We start from the raw sequence: 21,051 nt of genomic DNA, 5'->3' as shown, positions 1-21,051 counted from the left end.
CTTCGCTATCACGAAGGAGGGTGCTGCTTGCCGGTTGCTGCACATAAACACGGAGCAAGCGCTGGATCCTGACCCAACGTCTTGGCATCCTGAGCCACGTCCTCCTCTTTCTCCTCCTCCTCCTCCTCTTCTTCCACACGGAAGGCTGCAGCACATGGTGCAGACCGCGCCAGCAGCAGCGGCCAGCCCTGGGGCAGGGTCCGCTGTCCCCCATGGCCCGGCACCGTCCCCGCTGCCCGCGCGATGGGCCGGTGACAAACGGCCCTCCGGTGCATTGCCGTTATTGCTCTCATTACGGAGCCCGCGGGACTCGTTGCATACCACGACAGCCTAATGGATCTTCCAGGCTCCTCTCCGTGCGAGCGTGGAAACCAGGTGCAGCCGCGTCGGTGGATGCCGCAGAAACCCTGGCTGTGGGAAAAGCCCATCGCATCGACCAGGGGAACCTGTTAGTTATTTTGGATATACTACAGGGAAAACAAGGATAAACTTCCCAAACCTCATTGCAGCAGCTGGCCCAGCCAAGGTTTATTAAAAGGGATTGCTGTTATATAGCCTCTTACAGGCTGGGGTTTTTTAGATGCTCCCCTTGGAGTGGAAATGCTGGAGGAGGAGGCTGAGCGGGCTGGGAAGGGCGGCTGTGTCCGGGATAGGGCTGCAGCAAGGGGGGGAACGGGGTGTGATAACGGAAAGGGAACTCGGAGCAGCCATGAGAACTGGGGCTCCATTGCCCTGCTCACCCTCAGTCCAGCCAAGACCCAGGACAACACAGCCGAGGCCGGGATGAGCAGGGGACTGGAGGCACTGGTGCTCCGGCTCTGTCCCTGCTGCCTCCTGGGGCTGGCTGATCCCATGGATGTGCAGCAGCAACCGCTGCTCAGGGCCTTGCAGGGATAGGGAAGCTCCAGGCGATGGCTTGACAGTGCTGGAAATAGCAGGGCGAGGAGCGGTGCGGTTGCGAGAACACCCATCGAAGCACCAGTGCCACCGGCACAGCACCGGTGCATGGAGCCGCTGCTGCAGGCTGGGTCCCCCCACTGCTCCTGCCTCCCCTGCTCGCACCCCCCGGCGCGCCGGGACAAACCGGACGATCCTCAGGAGGCGCCTATATAAACGGAGAGATCAGAATACACCAAAAACATCTGAAAAGCATCAAGTCTCTCTCTGCGGTCTGCTTTCCATTCAGGGAGGCTGCTGCCAGGTTACATGGACCCGCTGGTATGCACGTCTGTGGCCATGAGGCCAGAGGTGGCCCGGGAAGCCTTTGCTCTGATCTCCTCGTCCAAAACAGCCCGACAGGGATGCTGCGGGGTGCGCGGCGTGAGAGGTGATGCTGCAGCCCCCGCGCAGGGACCTGCGCCCCGAGCACGCATCTGTCCTGCATCCGACGGCACCTCCGGCAGCCTCAGCCCGTGTCCCGGGCATCCCGGGGGCTGCTCTGTGTTCCCCACGCCAGGGCTCAGCCCGAGCCCCACAGCAGCCCAGCTTGATGCCCCATCTCCAGTCAAGCCTCGTCTCAAACCGGCGCTGGAAGATCTGTTATTCCCTGGTCACCCCCCACCGAGGCGGTTTGAGCTTCCCATCATTTAACCAGGTTGTACAGGTGCTTCCCGTACGGGCTGCCCCTTCCACGGAGCAGAGCGGGCACTCGTGGGGTGCCACCCTGGCCATGCCACCCCGCGGGCCGGCTCCTGCACCCCAGCATCCAGCCTTCCCGCAGCCGCGGCTGGGGGTGCGCAGCCGTTGCAAACACTCCGGCTCTGCTGACCTGGCAGCCGCTTCAAACCCGAGTGGGATCCAGCCAAGGGCGAGTTAATAAACTTGACAGAAAGCTCCTTTATGTTAAATAATTAAAATAACTTATCCAGGCCTGATGGACGTCCAAAAACATCAGCAGCTTTGCAGCTGTAATGAACTTTCCAGATCTGGAGGCTCCTGGGCGAGATCCTGCCGGTCCCCCTCGCTACCAGCCGGCCCTTGGGAGCAGAGCCGCCACGTGCTCGCGTGTCCTCAGCTCCCATGTCCCCGTGGGCACGGGCACCCGCAGCTCGATGTCCTCTCCCCACCAGAGCCAGGGGCGAGGATGCTCCCAAGCAAAGCCCTTCCCAGCCCGGGTGCTTTTGCAGGACTTTGCACCAGGGTGCGAGCAGGAGGGGAGCGTGGCGGCTCCCCCAAGCCCCCTGCAATGGGGATGATGCCCCACGGGACCCCCCTCCGCAGCAGCCTCGGGACTCGCAGGGGTAGGGGAGATCCCGCAGGTCCCAGAGGGTCTGTCCCACCAGGCCCTGCTGTGGGTGTCCCTGAGCCCGTGCCGGGTTCCCGACTGGACCCAGCTGGAGCAGCCCCGGAGCTGGGGGAACCTGCTGCATCCCCACTCCCCCGGACGGGTGCCGGGTTATGGAACCTGTTAAAGTACTTTTCTCCTTCTCTGGCAGGTCCGAGCAAGTTTGGCACTTGCAGTTTTACCCTTTGGGCATCAGGGACCAGAGAAGCTGTTTAAAATTAAAAGCATTATTTAATTCACACTGGGATCAAAGCATGCAGAGAAGAAGGGTTTTCCAACCAGCAAACCACATATAAGCACGTCTGTCACACCCAATGGCCCGCTCCCCCCACCCTGACCCCGATCCCAGGCAGCCCCTGCTGGCTCCTACAGACACCTTGGCATGGTCCCCGTGGCTCGGGCTGCGCCCCAAGCACCTCCGAACCAGCCTGCTGCGTTTGATCTCCTCGGCCCACCTTGTCTCTCACCCCTTGCACGTTGGCCAAGAAGAAGTTCATTCTCCACCCTCTCTTGGTGCCTCGGCCTCATTTTTCCTCCGAGACCCCATAAACCCGACCCATCCCTTCCTGCATCCCTGCGGTAACCGTGCAATCCAGCATCTACAACCCCTGATGGGACAACCTGGCTTGGTGCAGACACAGTTTATACCAGGCAGGCAGAGCTTCGACTCCTCCGTCCTATCCTAGAGCAACTGCTGGGCAAGCTAGAGGGAAGCCGGCCTTGCTCCCCTCCTCTGGGTGCCCTGGTGCACCCCGATTTTCCCCTTGCCCGTTTGTGGAGGAGGCTCATTCCTACCAGCAGGTCGCTAAGAGCCTTCCTCCTCCTCTGGGCTGGAGACTGGCGAGGCCGTGGTGCCCCAGCCTCCCCACCACCATGCCAGTCCCCTGGGATCTGCAGGGAGGGGGCACCCAGAGGCTGCAGCCTCTGCCTGGGACCTCAGTGGCCGGCACTCACGCTCCCACATCATCTTGAGCCCAGCCTGGCTGGGAGGCGACACCTTCCCCATCATCCTGCTCCATCCCCGGCACACATCCCACCTCCCATGTCCTGCATCCCGCATCCAGCATCCCGCATCCCACATTCTACATCCCAGATCCACAGCAGCAATGAGGACGACATGTAACCGCTCCACCACTGCCCTTTCCCGGGATCTTTCTTCTTCAGCTGTCCCAGGCTCCCCGAGTTGCCTTCATGCTACTGCTATCCCGTACGGCCGGACTGCCACCCCCGGGAGAGGCAATCCTCGGATGAGGCATCAGCCGTAGCCGAGGGAACCAGGGAAGCAGCGAGAGAGGGCAGGGGAGCCATCCTGTCCCTGCAGCAAAAAGGTGTCCAAAGTCCACCCAAATCAGAAATATGGGCTCCAGGCTGAGTAACGCGGCTGAACCAACCCATCGAGCATTTCCCATCCACACCCCACTTCTCATTCATAATGTACTGCATTGCGTGGTACTTTATAGCAATGCAAAGTGCCCTATGAAAGCTGGTTATAAAAAGCAAGAGCAATGACTGTGGTAGAGCCCATTTTGGAGCCAGCAAAAGCACCATCTGTTAAGGATTTATTACCATCCCATTTCCTAAAATGACTTTTTAATAACTTATCAAATGAAGGTACATTGAGGAATGACTAAATAAATATCAGTCACTAGATGGGACGAGCATTACCGTCCTGCCCCATCCACACACAGCTCCTGCGAGGCTCTGCCTGCTCCCGAGTGCAGGAGCAGCCCCTCGAGCTCCTGGGGGACGGGGACCACCGGGGACACCGCGAGCCCGGGGGCCGTGCCGGCACAGCGGCTGGGCAGGCAGCTCTGCTCTTGGGGAGCTGCCCGGGGGGAGCTGGTGGCCTCCGAGAAACCTCCAGCAGCAGGAACGGAGTCATAGAATCGTAGAACCATTTAGGCTGGAAAAGACCTTTAAGATCATCGAGTCCAACCGTATCCATCGAGTATCCAACCGGTCCCATCTGTGTCCAACCCTAAGTCCATCGAGTCACTGGGGCCATGTGAGCTGCTGCAGGTATTAGACAAAAATCTCCAAATTTTTAATGCTGACCAAAACAAACTCAACAGCTCCGTCCGACACCAGCAGGAAAAGCCGGCAATGAACTGCGCCAGCTAACTTGTCCCAGATCTCCGCAGACCAGGCTGCGATTTCAGAAGACAACGTGGGGCAGCAAAAAAGCACACAGGAGACAGCCGGGTTTCCATAGGAAAAAAACCCTTTTATTTAACAATATATCAGGTTCCATCACGGCTCCATGGAGTTCAGATGCCACAGAGCTGGTTACCGATGCCGATGATATGCTACTGGGCGGGAGAGCTGGGGAGAAGGCGAAAGGAATCAAAAAGAGGAACATGACACGAAGAAACAAAAGTCTGCGGCGCCGGGGAGAGCGGCCGACGGGACCCCGGCGCCCGGCACCACCGGAGCCCCACCGGCAGCCGAGGACGATCAACCAGCGCGGGATTGCCGAGCCCTGCTGTGGGACAGAGGGTCCTGGCTCCCTCCGTGCCCCAGCCAAAGCCCCGGCGTCCCCCCACACCGCCAAGCTGCGCGGTGCCCAAACCGCTCCGGGCGCTCGCCAGCGGCAATTCCCGGCCCTCGGCCAAAGCCGGCCATCCCGCGTGCCCTGCGCCGGCAGCAGGACCGGCCACATCCAGGCTCCGAGTCCGAATCCGCCTCTCGACTAATGGCAGCAGAGGACGGACAGGGAAAACCTCGCAGCCTGGATGTTCCGGCGGTGCCCGCACCGCGGCAAAGGCAGCCGGGCACGGGGTCGGGGCAGCGGCCCCGCGGCTGGTTGATCGCGTGACGTGGGGCCGCCCGGGAACGCGGGGACTTTTCCCACCTCGGGACGCGGGAGGACCGTGGCGAGGGTGCGGATGCGACGCCGTGGGATGTAGACGTGGTCACAGCTCTGAAATGTGGGAGCGCGCGATGCGGGTGTGCTGGTGCGCGGTGCGGCCGGGAGGGAGGGAGGACCAGCCCCTGCTCCAGCACCTCCAAATTCCATCCCCCCCCCCCAGGGGCAGCGGAGGCTGCGGCAGCCCCCCCTCACCCTCTGCTGATATAATGCAGATTCACAGGCAACTGCCCGGCTCCCGTGAGCAAGTGGGACTCCAGGGAGCTCCCGGCTGCCCACGGGGAAGTGCCAGGCGTGCCGGTGACACCGGAGATGGCTTCGGTGGGCACGGCCACCTCCCGGGGGCAGGGACCCCTGGCACTGCCCCGTATAAAACCTGGGGGGCTGCTGAAGAGGAGCGAGCCACCCCCGGCCCGGGGAACCAAGCAGAGATCGGGCTACGGTGGGCTTGCGGTTGGCAACTGGAAGATGGGGATAGCTGGGGAAAGGGATCTGCAACAGCAGCAGCTCCGTGGGTCTGGAAAAGTGGATCAGGATCTCGGGATGCTGCATTGAGTTACACATCCCGAGGTTCGGGTTTTTTTGGTTAAAGACAAAAAAGGAGATAAATTCGATGGTCCTTTCGTTCACCTTGTGTTATCGAGCCTCCTGCCTGTGCTCAGGCCGGGGCTGAAAGCTCTGCCCGGACCCAGGACAGCCAGAAACTTGCTGGGAAAAAGCCAAGTCTGACCCCGCCGCGAGTGCCGGGGCCGTGCCGGCGGCAAGGGGCACGACCAGCCCCGCTGTGCCGCGCTGGGGGCAGAACCGGTGCTCCCGGCCTCGATCTCTGCTTGGGGCCCGGCAGATCTTGCATTATATCAAGGGCATGGCCCCTTACCCCATCTCGACCCCCCCCAGGGGGGACCGAGCCCCCCCCGCTGCCATTCTGCCCGGCAGCACCCGCACACCAGCACAGCCCCGCGGGGCAGCTCCGGGGCTGAGCGCAGTATGACAATGTTTTACACCCGTTCTTGTGGTTAAAATTTCTTTTTTTTTTTCTTTTTTTTTTTTTTTAGTTCTCATTTGTTTTTCTAAGAAAAAGCAACCAGAAAATAATTCAGAGTTTATACAAAACATCTTTACATTATTTCTTCCAAAAAAGACTAGTATTTACACAAACAAAATGGGGGGGGGACAAAAAAAAAAAAAAAAAAAGAAAAAACCAACCAAACTTCAATGCTTTCAATGAAAAGAACCAAAGGGACACACTCTGTTTCAGGACCCAGCAGACCGAGGTGCTCAGCAAAAACCAAGAGTTCCGATTTCACCCTTTCTTCACATATTTACAAGGTTTCTCAGCTGCCCCCAGCAGCAGGAGTGAAGCTGATGGCAGCTGCTGAGCCTCAGCCCGGCTGGGGACAGCCACCGTGCCGGGGAAGAGCCACCGCGGGAAACCACCCGGGGCCATCAGTTTGCTTTTGTTACGACCCATCGCCAGACTCCTTCCCTTCTCCTCTAAAAATGAACCAAAACTAAATAATTTCCCAACCGCCTCCTCCACGCCAGCCGCTGCTCTCCGGGCTGCGGGGAGAAGCTCCCCATCGATAAAGCATCCTTCACCACTGCCACCACCATCACCACCGCCCAACCGGGGCTCTGCTCGCTTCAGGAACTGCAGGTCATGATTTTGCAGATGGAAGAGGGCACCGGTGAGGGAAAAGGGGGATTTTTCTTTAAGACACAATTTTCTGTGATTTCTGAGAGCAGACCCTGTCCCCCGGCAGGGAACGGGGGTCCCGACTGGGGCGGCTCCCCGCCTTTCAGCAGCAGCCCGGGGTGGGCAGCGCTGGCATGGATGCCGTGGAGGAAAGAGGGCTGAAAGGTGCTACATGGGGGGCCAGGGGAGCGGGGAGAAGGGTGGGCAGGGGGGAGCACCCACCGCAGCTCTTCTCTCCCAAGAGCAGTAGCCGGTTTAGGACCCTGGCAGCCGTCCTCACTTCGGGATGCCGAGGGTGGGAGGAGAGCTGGGGCAGCCTGCTCCGCTCCAGCCCAAACTCCTTTTAAAAAAAAACCAAAAAAAACCCCAACAACGCGACACCAAGGGATGCTCCCGTCCCGCTCAAGACCGCGGCCAAACCCCCAGTACAGCATCCAAGCCGCCAGGTTTCACCGTCCCCTGCTCTGCCCCTCCTGCCCGCTCCTCGTCAAGGCACTTTTGCAGAGCAGCTCTCTCGCTCTTTGGGCACTTCCTAACGCGGGTTTCGAGGCCCTGGGGACAGGCAAGGACAAACCAGGCCAGGCAACCCCCCCGTGCCACCACAAACCCACCGCCCGGCAGCGCGGCGAGCCGCCCCGGGGGAGCAGAACCGCCTGCCCCGCGCTTGCTCCCTGAGCAAAAGCAGCTACTTCTGAAAGGAAAAGAAAGCGAGGAAGGAGGGGACGGCCGCCGGCCCCCAGGCTGGGACAGCCCGAGGACCGGAGGGCAGCAGGGCACGGCCACGGGCACCGCCAGCCCCGCCGTGCTCACCGGCATCAGCTACGGTGCCGGCGGATCCTCCCGGGGAGAGAAAGCTGGGAACGATCCCGCCAAAAGAGCCCAAGGCTCAAACCCCTTCCAGTTTTGGGCAGAAGATGGGCAAGGCAAGGGCAGGGGGAGCCCGGGCTGCGGGACCCCCGGGAGGTGGCATGGCCGGGCGATGCTCCTGCGGCGGGAGCACGGCCGGCGGGCGGCAGGCGCTGCTGGGGACCAGTTCCCGAAGGCAGGTCCCGCAGAGGGGCACTGGGTTGTCCCGGTGAACCAGGCGGGTGGAGAAGCCTTCAGCTTTGCTCCCAACCAAGTCAAGCCCGGTGCTCCAGCCGGCCGGAGGGATACCTCCCGGGGGGGGGGCTTCCAGCTCTGAGCGCTGGCCTCCTCCTGGCACCCCCCCCAGCTCGGGCTGTGGGTCAGGAACATTTGTTTTCCAGTTTTCCTTCCCAAGGACAGCCACCCGCAGCATCGCCGGCTGGGGTACAGGACCGGGGGCTGCAGCTACCCCCTGCCCTCCCACCGCCCCCCCCACTTCGTTTCCAGCAGGCTCAGCCCCAGCCCGATGGAAACCCTCAGGAAAGGCTTTTCTCTGCAGTGGGGTGCCCTCGGGGGGGTCGGAAAGAGCTGCCGGGCCGAGGCCGCTGCTCCGCGCGGGGCAGGAGAAGCACCCGGACTCTCGCGCACTGAATGCTTGAGACATGGTATAGATATATTTTTTTTTTCTTTCTTTCTTTTTATAAAGAGACTAAAACAAGAGTCAACAGCTACGAACACAAAAGTTTAAAAGGGCAGCGGCGGGAGCAGCGGGGTCTGCCCCACGGCCGGCGGGACGGCGTGCTGGAAGGAGGCGACGGCGTGTGCCCGAAGGCGGCGGGCGGCGGGCCGGAGTCCCGCCCGGAATTCACAAAAATAAAAATGTTACAAAAAATTAAAATAATTATAATAATAATAATAGTAGTAGTAGTAAATCGGGTTTGCCAGCTTCCTCCCTGCACAGTTGTCTGCATCTTGGCACCTAGGCAAAGCATCCTCCTCCTCCCCCCGCGGCTGCTCGCTCCTCCTCGGACCGAGGCTCCTCGCCACGGCCCCGGTGTCGGTCCGGGCTCCGGGACCCAAGCGGCGGCCGATGCGGCGCCAGGCGCACGGGCACTTCACGCAAGGACGTAGGGGCGACGCAGGGAAATCCCAAAACGAAAAGGGGAGGTGGAGCGTCCGGGATTGCCGGCGGTGTCCGAGCGAGCACGGAAAGGCACGGCGCCCGCCCCCTGGCCGGCCGCAGTCTGGAGAAGAAGAGGAGGACGCTGAAGGCTCACCCTCGAGTCTCGGGGATTACAAAAGCTGAGAACTACAAAACTAAATACAAAGGGGAGAAATCAGCGCGCGAGCGTGCGAGCGAGCCATCCGCTCTCCGGCGCCGGACCCTGGCGCTCCCCGCGCCGTGCCGTGGGGTTCGTTTCGCTTCCTCCCTCCCGGCGCCAGACCGCCCGTGGGGAGACCCGGGGGGGCGGCTGCCCCCCGCGCTCGGCGCTCCCGCGCTCCTGCATCGGCGGCTTGCCCAGGCTGCTCCTCACACCTTGTAGTAAATGTTGGCTGGGCTCTGGGGGGGCATCTCCTGGACAATGTAGACGGGGTGCCCGTAGTCCCCGCTCACCTTCTCGTAGTGCGGGCAGTAGTTATTCTCTGTAGTCCGTAAGGGGATGATGATGTCGCTGGGCTCGGAGCCCGCGTTCCCGCTGCATTTCGGGCTGGCCAAGGTGCTGAGGGACAAGGCTGCGGCTCGCTGCTGCGTGTGCTTCCGGTGCCGCTTGCGGATCTTGATCAGGAGGACGACGAGGAAGATGATGATGAGGATGAAGATGACGCAGCCGGCGCCGATCGCCGCAAAGACGGCCACCTTGGAGCTCAAGAAGCCGTCGCTGGGACCTTGGGTCTCCTGGCCGTCCTGGTTGACGGAGCCTGCAAGGCGAGGGGAGAGGGATGTCAGAGCCCGGCGGGCAGCAGCCTGCACCCCACCTCCACGCAGATCGCATCTGCGGGGCGGGTGGGCGAGCCATCCATCGGAGCCCCGCTCCACCCCTGAAAATCGGCGCAACGGCTTCCCTCCCTGCTGCCTGGGGAGGGGAGCAGCCCTCTCACCTCCGAGGGGCTGGCGGCATCTCCCCACCTTCCCACCCCATCCCTCCAGCCCAGCCTGCAGGCGCTGGGCAGGGCAGGCGGGAGCCCTGGGCATCCGCAGGGGAGGGACCACGCACCCTCTCCCCCACCCCGCATTGCTCCCCCTTTTCCATCTCCCGGCCGATGGAGCAGAGCGCTGCTCGTGTCCGGGTGATGACCAGTCCAGACCCCGGGAGCCTTCGCTCTCCGTGACAGATCTGGATGCTCTACTGAAAGTGGGCTCTGATACCTGGAGCCCCGCGATAGCCGATTACTGACCCCCCACCTCCTCCTGACCCCCGGGCCGGGGCAGCCCCAGCTCCCCGAGGGAAGAGTGCTTGGCTGGCCGAACCGGACGAGAAGAAAAGAGCAACTCTTCCCTACTTCATCTGATTTCACTTTTCTCTCAGCAGGGTCAGGAACTCAGGAAACCACCTTCAAAGGGCTTTCACACTGGCTCAGCTCAAAAACCCGGGGACCTCACCTCCTCCAAGCCCTCTCAGATGTACTGCGAGGAACAGATGGTCAGCGAGGAGGAGGAGGATGAGGAGGAGGAGGAGAGTGCTGAAACAGCACTTCCCTGCAAAGCTCCTGCCAGGACATACCGGAGCTGGGAAAACAAACTCGAGCTGCTCCGTACTGCAGCCTGGCTGGCTGCACCGTGCCCCGAGTGGTCCCTGGCCAGAAGGTACAGGGCTGGGGCAAGGAGATGCTGCGAGCAGTGGGGACACCAGAGATGGGCACAGTGCTTCCAGGAAACCCATCTGGATCCTTGCTCCGGAGCGCCTGGTATTCCCAGGATCCATACAGCAAGCCTGGCTTGGAGCTGCTCTGCCGGCAGCAGCTGCCTGCCAAGCTCCAGCCCCGTCAGCAGGCAGAGACCCCATCCCTCTCCTGGGGTGTCCCTGGCAAAACCCACCCGGCTTGCCAGGCTCCTCCACCGCGGGGACCTTGCTGCGCGGGCTCTGCGTGACGATTTTCATGGTGTTGTCGGACTCCTTGCTCGGCCGACTCGTCGTCAGCTGCTCTGGGATCACTGCGTTCGGATCTGTGGGGGAGAGGGAAGGGACGGATGAGAAACCTCATTCAACCTCGACAGCGGCAGCTCGCTTCCCCGCCTGAAGAACAACTGCCCCCAAAATCCCAGCCAGCCACCCGCCACGGTGCGTGGGGAGACGCAGGAGCAATGGGAGATGCCGAGAGCAACAGAGCAAGGCTGAGCTGCTTCAGGGCTTGTGGGAAGCAGCCTCCCCACCCTAATCCCCCCTGCTTTTATGTTTTCTGAGCTCCTCTGCGTGGGTTGGGGCAAGTTTCTCGCACAGGCAGCGGGAGGAACGGGAAGGGAAGGGAGCCTGCCAAGGCTGCAGCGCTGCTTCTTCTGTTTATTATAAATACTGGGCCCAAAGCAAAAACACAATAATGAAAAGCAGCCACCAGGAGCTGTGCATCCAGGTCGGGGGCCGAAACGAGCCCGAGGCATCACTGGGACTGGGAGGCAGCCGGCAGCTTGGGATGGGAGGTGTTGGGAAGCTCCCTCCAGGACAAGAGCACGCTCTGCCACAGCACTACCATCGGCGATACCCTTGGTGTCCCACTGCCACCATCAGCCTGCATCGTCCCCGAAGCACGGTGGCCACCACCGCTGACAGCTGCTGGGATCACGCTGAGCCCAAGCACTAATGCCTGCCCAGCTCAAACCCTTCCTTGGGTGCCCGGCAAATCACGGGGGCACTGTCTGTGCCAACCCCTCCCCGCCCCCCGCCAAGGCACTCATACAGTTTGTGGGTCCCGTGCTGAGCTAGCTTCCCACCGGGACACCAACCACGAGGTTAACACAGAACAATTACTCCATTCTAATCCCAATGCACCAAACGTGTGCAAGTGTTGGAAAAGAAAAAAGGGAGGAAAAAGACACCCTAAAAATGAGATTCTGCTGAACTAACCGAGGAGGCTTCGTAGGCTCCAGGGACCAGCTGGCCTGGCCTCAGTTTCCCCAGGACCCCCACAGCACAGCAGGACAGGGGCCAACATTTTGCTGGGCAAAGGCATTTTGGTTACGGGAGACCCCAGGGTGCAGAAGGACTCACCCTGCCCCACTTTCATGACAATCTTCATGGAGCGCGTCTGGCAGACACCTCCTTCCCGGTTCTCCAGGCCATCCAGTGTCCCGTTGGAAGTGGCTGCAAGAAAAGAGAAGGAGCGTTAGGCAGGGTTCCTGGGAGCTGGAGTGGCACTGCTGGGCAGGTCCCCACTGTCCCCAGGCACCGCGAGGGACCTGGCAGGAGCTCAGCACCTCCCGATGCAGGGGCTTGCTCCTGACCTCCTGCTGCGGCCACTTCTTCATGCCCCAGTCCAAAGCCCACCACAAGTGTTTAATACACCAAGTTCTCATTTTCTGCACCTTCCAAGGTTCGCAGTGGTGAGGATGTGATCCCTCCAGCTTCCCCTCACTGCCACATCCACACAAGCGAGCCATTCTCCGTGCCTGCACCCTCCTCCCCCTTTAATTCCTGGATAATTTCCTTTGCTCCTTGGTGTATAATAGGAACACATGCATATGCACAGTTTAAATTATACATATATAATTACACACTGTGCCTCAGTAAAGAATGTAAACTCAGAGCCCCAATAGGGTTGAGTGGCTTTAATTGCAGGGCAGAAGTCAGTTATATTCACATTAACTTTTTGCTTTAGCCGGCACAGATTTTTAAGCCTTTCAATCCTGCGGGAGCACAGGGAGCTGCGCGTCTCCCACTGCCACCACGCAGAGGAGGACCCCCACCCACGCACCTACCAGCCCTCTGCCGTGGCAGGGACAGCTCGGGGCAGGGGTGGACACGGGAGAAAAAAACCCCAAACCAGAAGATTACAGGATTAAGAACCCAAATGGCAGATTCTGCTAAACATACTCCAAAAAAACGGCTTCTGATCCCAAAAGGGCCCTCATTGCCGGCAGCAGTGAGCACCCAGTGGATGCTGTGCCGAGATGGGTGATAGGTTGGGTGGCTCTGGCACGCAGCTGGCTCTCCCCAGCAAGCAGGGATGGTTACCAAGCCAGCACCTCCATCCATCACGGCAAACGCAAATCATCCCGGTACTCCACCAAATCCAGGCACAGGGACTTATTCACCCAGAGAAGCAACAAAACCTGGGAGGAGCACGGCGACAGCATAAGGCATGAGTGGGGCTTAGGAAAGGTGATGCAATGGAGAATCACGAAGCTACGGGGATAATTTTACAGAGACAAGGCAGTGAAGCAAAGCAGGATTTGGCCAGCACAGCACAGCCAACACCTACACCGAGCCTCAACGCCAAAACTCAGCCCCGGGGTTTCAGATTGCCTGTGCAGCCCAATTCCTGCCTCCACCCTGCAGAAACTCGGGTTTGGGGAGGGGGGGTGACTTATGGTCGGTGGGGACGAATCCGTCAGACGCCACTGGGTGTTGGTGAGGAGGTGATGGGAAGAGGCTGAGTTATGGAGCAAGGTCTTTCTTTTTCTTCTGCACTCCCTGTCCTGCAGCAGGACCCTTGGGTCCCTCGATGAGGACTTGATGCTAGGCTACACTGGAAAGCGAGCCTGGATCACGCTGGGATGCAGGCTCAAAGTCCATCAGCTCTGTCCAAACGCCTCTGTGCAATCAAGGCTCTCGTGTGAAACACCAGCAAATGTTTTACTAATCAGAAAGCCATCGGGCCGTTTGCTGAGTTATCACCTCTCTCGCAGCAGGGTTTCACCTTCCAGCAGCTCCCTGGAGCTCCCTGGACGGAGCCGTACATCCACACATCTGGGATTCGCTGGCAGGCGTTTTGACAGGAGCACTGTCAGCACAAATCCTGATGCAAATGCCTGGGAAACAGGATAAACATCCCCCTACAGCCTGCACAAGCTCCTCCCAATGTGAACCAGAGTCAGGGCCTGAGTAAAAACTCCCCATAAAAACATCTTGGGGAGATAACTCCGGCAGAAGGCTCAGCAGCCCGGTTCTCCCAGGCCAAAGGCACCGGTTTGAGGATGAAATGAGCCAATATGTCCCAGCTCATGGCCCTGAAGCAGTTCCACAAACAGCTTCCCAGCACCATGCCACAGGTTGCTCCATCTCGAACAGACTTCACCCGTTCATGCTGCAACACAGCGGGGCAGGGGAAAACAAAGCAGTCTGTAAAAAGCCAGCCTCTGCGAGACCTCGTAAGGTCTTACTTATAAGGTAATAAGCTAATTATATCAAAATGATCTACAAAGCGTGGCTCGAGTGTGGGGAACTAGGAGATCCTGCAAAGGTAGAGCACGCAGCAGTAACAGGAGACAGCGGTTCCTCCAAAATAACGACAGAGACATTGCATTTGGATACGACAAAAATATTAATGGTTCAAGCAGGACAGAAGAATGGCAGCTGGAGTCACAGGGACGGACGAGGGGACGCAGCTGAGCATCCTTCCTCCCGCGCCACACACAGGACTTTGTTCAAGAAGCCTCTTCTTGTTCTGATCGTCATAATGATGAGGGGAGAAAAGTAGCTTTGAAAGGGAACCGCATGAAAAAAATGAAGCAGCTACTTGAGAGAACATAAAAAGGGGAGGCTAAAAGGGTAAAATGCTTGCAAAAACCATGGCGATCATCTCCGGTACAGCCTCTTGAAACAAGGACACACGCTGCCACGCTCTGTATAGATCCAAAATGGGCCAAACCAAAGCAAAGCAAGATGTTCCACGCAGCTGGTGGGGCTTCCAGAAGTCAAAATCCCATCCAAATGGCTAAAAGAGAGAGTACAACATCTGGTGGGTTTTATAGAAAAACGTAGGACAGGCTGACGTGTTGCTGAGCAGCAGGTCCGGAGGTGAGCAGGGGTCTGCGGCGGTGGCACTGCAGGCTCCTCCGTCGTGCTTTTCTCGGAGCTCAGAGATGGAGAGCTGATAGTCCCGCTCTGTTTCTTGCTTTCAGTGGAAGATTTACCAGCAGAAGGCCACAGGATCAGGCCAGCACCACTCCAGCAGAGATGAGCAATCCGGGAGGAACCTGGCAGGCAGCTAGATGGAAGCCCAAAGCGTCTGTGATACTCGCCGCTGCGCTCATAGGAGAGCGGCAGAGGCACCACCGATCCTCAACGGTGGATGAAATTCAGTGTCGACAAACGCACGGTAACGCAGGGGAGGAAAAAGGTTAAATCCACAGGCACAACAGCGAGCTGCAGGGAGAGGCGAGAGGCAGCCTTGAGCCTGGGGAGAGGTGGCCGCAGGGCGGTAGCACGAGGCAGAGCTATAAAACGACGGATGAAGACAGGCAGGGAGCTGGGGATACCCAAGGGAATAGGAAATGGCAGGCCTCAAACGATGGCTGTGATCTCCACGCGCCACATTTGCAACGTGCAGCTCTCGCATCAGCAAGGCTTGATCTGGCCAGCCCCGGCAGCACGGAGTGCATGGGAGCATTTTCTTGCCCCCCTTCCATTTTGGAGGGACTTACTTACAGTTTGGCTGTAGGACCGGGAGAGCAAAAGCAGCCTCTGGACAGATGACTTCTACTCCGGCTTAAAGAAAAGGCAGCTCCCAGCCCAGAGAGCTATTAGATGCCTTTCCCTTAATGAAGCATTAAGCCTCAGGCTGCTGAGTGATGAGGGTTTACCATTGATACCATTAACCATGTAATTGCTTGTCAATTTAGAAGAGATGCTCAGCGTGCACGGAAGCACAGGCAGGACCTCCACTTGCTGGCACAACTCGCCCTGGTCCTCGGGCACGAGACCAGAGAAACACCAAGTCCCAGCCCAGTGACACACACCAGCCAACTGGGACAGATGCCTCCGAGAGCCCCAACAACCCCAGGTTTCCACCTCCAGCAGCAAGCGGTGCCATGTGCTGTGCCTTGTGCATCACGATCTGCCTCCCCACCGCTAGCACGCAGAGTGTCACCATAGCTTTTCTTCCTCCCCTAAAAATATTTCAAACGAGAACTTGCATTTTGGCAGATGGGAGACTCTGGAAGTAATACCTGGCAGCAGATGAAGGCAAGGGTCTCTTAAACGGTCAGCTTTGGACAGAGCGAGACGCTTGGTTTCTCTTCTGGATTCCCTCTAGCAGGACTCCGTTATGATTTGGGCCCCAAAGCACAATTAATGTGCTGAGACTGTAGCGAATCCAAGTCTCTTTCCTTTTATTATTCTTAATTACTCTTCCATCTGTGCACCACAGCCCTGCTCCAGACCCAGCCAGGCGCTGTGTGGACGCAGCCCGGACACCCGCCCCATGATCCCCCCTCCTCTCCCCCAGACCTGTCCAAGATTCCCGTTTCCATCGCGCAGCTTTAGGCGGAGGCGGCAGCATCCCGCCGGTACCCACCGCCGCTCGCGGACAGGGCTTCGGGGTGCCCCCGCAGCCTGACCCCCGTCCCGCCGGAGCAGACGGGGCGGTGGGAAGGCACCGACCGACCTCGCTGAGGGGCAGCTGGTGCAGGGCAGCCTCGGATCAGCCACAGCTCAGCCAGGACACCCGCACCAGCCTGAAAGCCCCTCTTGGCACAGGTGAAGACCCTGCGGGTGGCCCTGAAGATGCGCCTCACGCACCTCCGGTGTGCTCGGACGCCGTGCCGGCAGACCCTTGCACGAATCCACAAACAGACTCTATTTAAAATAAAAATCTAGCTCCCGCCACCTTCCCTCTCCTCCAAGTCTTTCAAGCTGTTTTAAGCACCCGAGGTGCGGGTGTTGCATCAGCAGAGGTGCTGTACCGGTGCCCAGCTCCCTCACGGGCACCGGGCTCCTTCCTCCCCCCATCCCAGCCAGGGCTGGCACCCCAGGGGACCCCCAAAGCCCCTCCAGGTCACCCAGCAGAGGCACCCGCCTGCTCCACACAAGTGCCTTGGGGCTGCCCAGAGAGCAGGGCTTAGTCGCAGCCCCTTCCTCCTCCTCCTCCTCCTCTCTGGCTGAGCTGGGAGGTGGCAGGGGCACGCAGCCTACACTCACGGTATCACCACCATTATTTATATTACCATTATTATTATTATTGTTGTTGTTATTTTTTATTATTATTATTGCCTTGTCAGGCCCCACTGAAGGGAGGTGAGCCCACCACCCCCCCCCCCGCAGACAACCCCCCTCCCAAGCCCTTTCCATCAGCTCCGGCACATTCACTGGGTCGGCTGCCAGAGCAAGGGCAGGGGCTGCGCGGGGGGAGCCGAGCCCCACGCTGTCACGCTGCCAGCGAAGCCGGCAGGAGCCTTCCAGCCCAGAGGCAGCTGCACCGGGAAGGGGCCCTAAAGCCCCAGAAATGCGTGTGCAAGCCAGCCCAGCCCTGTCCTGTCCCCGAACGGCTGCAGGAGGTGCAAGGCTTGGGTTTCACACACCCTCCTGGCAGCTCCAGAGCTGCTCCAGCCTCCCAGTCTGCAACAGAAAGAGAAGAGCCGAGCAGCTAACCCCGAGGGTGCCCGGGGGGTACAGGAGGCTGCCCCCTCCCCAGCTCGCCACCCCAACGTCGGAGGGCACTGCCAGGTCCACAGAGCCAGCCAGGACCGATGCCACGGTGCCAACTGGGATTTCTCTGCCCCCCACATCTATACTGGGCATGCAAGAGAGCCCGTAACTGCAGGTCAGCCTGCAGACAGCCCACGCAGCCCCCGGTCCATTCTCCCCACCGTCCCCGGTGGGCACCAGGAGCTGACCACCACGGGCAGGGATTCCCAGCCTGCCCACCCATCACCTACTCCCCGTTACCCAAAAAAACCCCTTCTGGCAGGAAAAAGCTCCGCTCCAGGCTGCTCTGTGCACGGCGATGGCAGTTGCCACGGGGTGGGAAACACGCAGAGATCCTCGGAGCTGGGGGCAACCACCACGACCTTCCCGCTCTGCCCTGCCAAAGCGCCCTAACACCCAAACCTGGGTTTCACAAGCAACACCTTCCCTGTTTGTTATCTGCATCCTCCTCTTTGCTCCTTGGGGTTTACTGTCTCAGGGTCCCACAAACACAAGCAACTCAGGAAAAAAGTGGGTGTTTTCTAGAAAACAGCCCGTCCCAGGAACTGCCGCAGCCGGGGTGTTGAAGCACCGAACGGCGAACCCTCCTTGTGTCCCAGTAATCGGTTTCGGGTTCCCTCTGCCTGCAGCACAACAGCTCCGGGGGTCTGGGAAACACCACCGAAGGTACATGGAGCTCATCTCCTCCCCTCTACCTCCGCAGGGGACGAACGGGGGTCCCGGCAGTTTACACCCACCGAACCGAGGGCTGACCGCCGCAGGCTGCCGGAGAAGCGGCGGCGGGACCCCCACCAGCGCGCGCTGGGCGATGGCATGCCGAGGTTCACGGACACGCTTAACTCCTCCGGCGTAGCCGTAAAGCCTCCCACCGCCACGGCTTCATGTGCAAAGCCAGGTGTGGGCGCACGGTTTGCTTCCGCAGCTCCTTCCAGCCCGCGGCTCCGGTTTTTGCTGACGGCATCAACCCCTCCGGAGCAGCTGGGAGCCGCGAGCAGAGCCGCACGCTCCCAACCCAGCTCCCGCAGGCGCAGCCGCACCAGCCCATCTGCCGGCGGTACGCCCACGCCGAGCGGGGCGAGGAGCTGGAGGGGCACACGGCAAACCCAGTTGCCGGCCGACACAAAGGTCCCATTTACGGTTGTGGTGTTTGCTAGGGATTTTGGCTCTCTGAAGTGCTACGTCTTCCTGGAAAGCCCTGGAGCAGCCGAGTGTGGCTGGAGGGAAGGGGGATGCCAACACCTGCCAGCACCATGTGCCCAGCCCTGGAATTGCCTGGCTAAATAAATAGATTTTTATATATAAAAACACGTGACTCTCCCTGCACTGGGGAGGGAAATGCTAGACTCCCCACCGCAACCTCAGACCAAGTCCTTCCCCCAAGGGGGAACAAGCAGGTATGGCCAAGAGCTGGTGGGTCTCCAAGCCAAGGCAGGAGGAAATGACCTAACAGCGCTGATAGAGGCTGAATTGGCTATAGTAATAACTTTGTCTTGCTGAAAAACCCTACCAATTTTTGCCACCAAAGGGAGAACCTGGTGTGCTGCTCCGGTCCGCTCCCGCCAGCTGGGGCCAAGGCACAGCGAAGGAACCCAGGGCTTCACCTCCATCTTCCCCACGCACATGGCAAGCAGGGGACAGCCGGCGTGACTGCGGAGGACGGACCGCTTGCTGTGTGCCCTGGGGAACCCGCATATCCCAGCCCACGCTTCTTGCTCCAGCGAACAGCAAACGCACCGCAATGTGAAAACCACCAGGTTCAAATATGCTTCTGGAAATAGGAATGAAAATGATAGCACTGGTCTGGTTGGGATGGAGTTCATCTCCTCCTGGCCAGGGTCAGCCCCCCCCCAAAGACAAACAAAAATGTTGAATTAGCCCCATCCCTTTTAAAGGGCAGCAGCTACATTCCCAAAGCACAGGTCCAGCAGCGCCGGCCAGGTTAAGGGGTAAGAAGGGAGGATACCACGCACCCACACTCATCCTCACGTGCCACAGCACTGCTCCCACACCCAAGCGCTGGTTTGGGACTCTCTAGGGTGCTTTCCTGGGGCGAAGGGAGAACAACAGGCAAACACCGAAGTACTGCATAGAAAAAAAGACACTTTAACACAAGTGACGCTTAAGTGAAAACCTAATTTCCCATTAAAACAGCTTTCTGATGGAAAAATTATAATCAGCCCCAATTAGCATCATAATTAAGAGCCACAGCTACATCGCAGGTAACCTCATCAAGGCTGGAAAGCACTTCTTGTTTGCAAGACCACTGCTTGCTTACTCGGTCACAAGCCCTTTTGCACGAACGCTGCCGAGACGTCCATGCGGAGAAGCCTCGCAAGCTCCCCGTGTCCCTGTCCCGCGCCGGGGAGCATGCGCAGCCTCGCTCCTCGCGCAGCTCAGGACGACCACGGCACTAAATAAAGCCTTTGTCTTTAAGTCTATCCACCCCCTTCCAAAAAAAAGAGAGCGTCGGTGGAAGAGAAAGGTTATTTGCACAGTCTCTGCGGTAGCCCCAAGCAACTGGTTATAGGTCAGGAAAAAAGTGCCATGTAATTCTCCACCTGATGCTCTGCCAGAGTCATTTGTGGGCCCCGCTGGGAGCCAGAGAGGAGGAAAGCACTTATTGCGTTTTAACAGGGTGTAAATCTCTTCGGTTAGGTAGCAAAACATCTGCGACTGACTGAGAAATCTGTCGTGAAGGGGACAGAGAGGGACGCGCAGGGGGACGGTGCCCCCCCCCGCCTCCGGCGAGGCCGATGCCAACGCCAGCTTCTCCTCGCACACGAGATGCTGCACGGAGGGATGCGGGGATGCGGAGCCAGCGCTGCTCGCCGAGACCGCAGCTGCAGCAGCCGGCTGAGCTTAGGCTACACCATCGCTGCCTGGGTGCCGGGCTGGAGGCGGCTCAGAGAAAAATCAAAGTTATCAGGGACCGGAGAGGCTGATTCATGTGCAAATCTTCTGCCTGGGAGAGCGTGGGGAGCCGAGGAGGTGCAGGGCAGCAGGGAGGGACAGGAGCTCAGGGTGCACTGTGGGACAGCCGGGAGGAAAACCCACTGCAATTAAAGGCAAATTTTGCATAAGCATCAGGAATCTGCAGGCAGCAGGGAAGTTTACATCGGTGCACCTCCGGGCCTGGAGTTGCAAAGAACCCTCACGGCTGGGACAGGAGTCGGCCCAGGCACCGCTTCCACGGGGGGAGCAGCCGCTTCTGCCGTGCACCCACCGGTGTTGCACCCACGCAGGGACTGGAGCAGGATCGCCCTCGGCTCCCAGCGCTTCATCCCACGTCAGCCGGCGCAGGAGCTCGCCGACACCTGAGTATCCAGACGAGGACTCGCCCCCTCACCGTGCGAAGGATGGAGGGAAGGCCTCTCTGCCCCCCAAGTTAGGGAAGACCCCCATTGCAGAGGGACCAGCAGCCACCCCCCCCGACCCCACTGCCCCCCGCCAGCCCACCGCGGCCGGCTCTCAATTAGCTGTGTTAACACCCGCTCCGCGCTGCCAGGCGGGATCAAAGAGCACAGTCATTACGCAGCAGCAGCAGAAAAACCATCATTCCTAGGGCAAAAAAAAACTTCAAATAGCAAGTAAAACCAATTCTCCCCAGAAAAGCAAGCTTTTAAAGGTGCCGCACGCAACCTGGGCAGCCCTCCCCAGCACAGGCAGCCTGGTCGAGAAGCGTTCGAAACACGGATCGTTAGAAATTAGAGATGGAAAAGGGCTGCGTGTCACAATTCGTTAATGTCAAACCTGCTTGCACTCTGCACGTCTCACGGTC

General features: G+C 59.5%; 1 protein-coding gene across 1 annotated transcript in view; it reads right to left on the bottom strand.

Moving 5' to 3' along the window:
• Positions 1-8,049: 8,049 nt before the first annotated feature.
• The window catches only part of EFNB1 (ephrin B1), a 52,453-nt gene continuing 39,451 nt past the window's right edge, over positions 8,050-21,051 (bottom strand). Inside the window, exons 3-5 of the mRNA XM_049827770.1 lie at positions 11,898-11,990; positions 10,730-10,858; positions 8,050-9,612 (exon numbers count right to left, since the gene is read on the bottom strand). Of these exons, the coding sequence (XP_049683727.1) occupies positions 9,224-9,612; positions 10,730-10,858; positions 11,898-11,990 (611 nt within the window). The 3' untranslated portion in view covers positions 8,050-9,223. The remainder of the gene's footprint in view (positions 9,613-10,729; positions 10,859-11,897; positions 11,991-21,051) is intronic.

Source organism: Accipiter gentilis, chromosome 24 (assembly GCF_929443795.1).
Source record: "Accipiter gentilis chromosome 24, bAccGen1.1, whole genome shotgun sequence".
NCBI classification, from domain to species: domain Eukaryota; kingdom Metazoa; phylum Chordata; class Aves; order Accipitriformes; family Accipitridae; genus Astur; species Astur gentilis.
The sequence above is the reverse complement of the archived record's forward strand: the minus strand, read 5'-3'. Positions and strand labels throughout refer to the sequence as shown.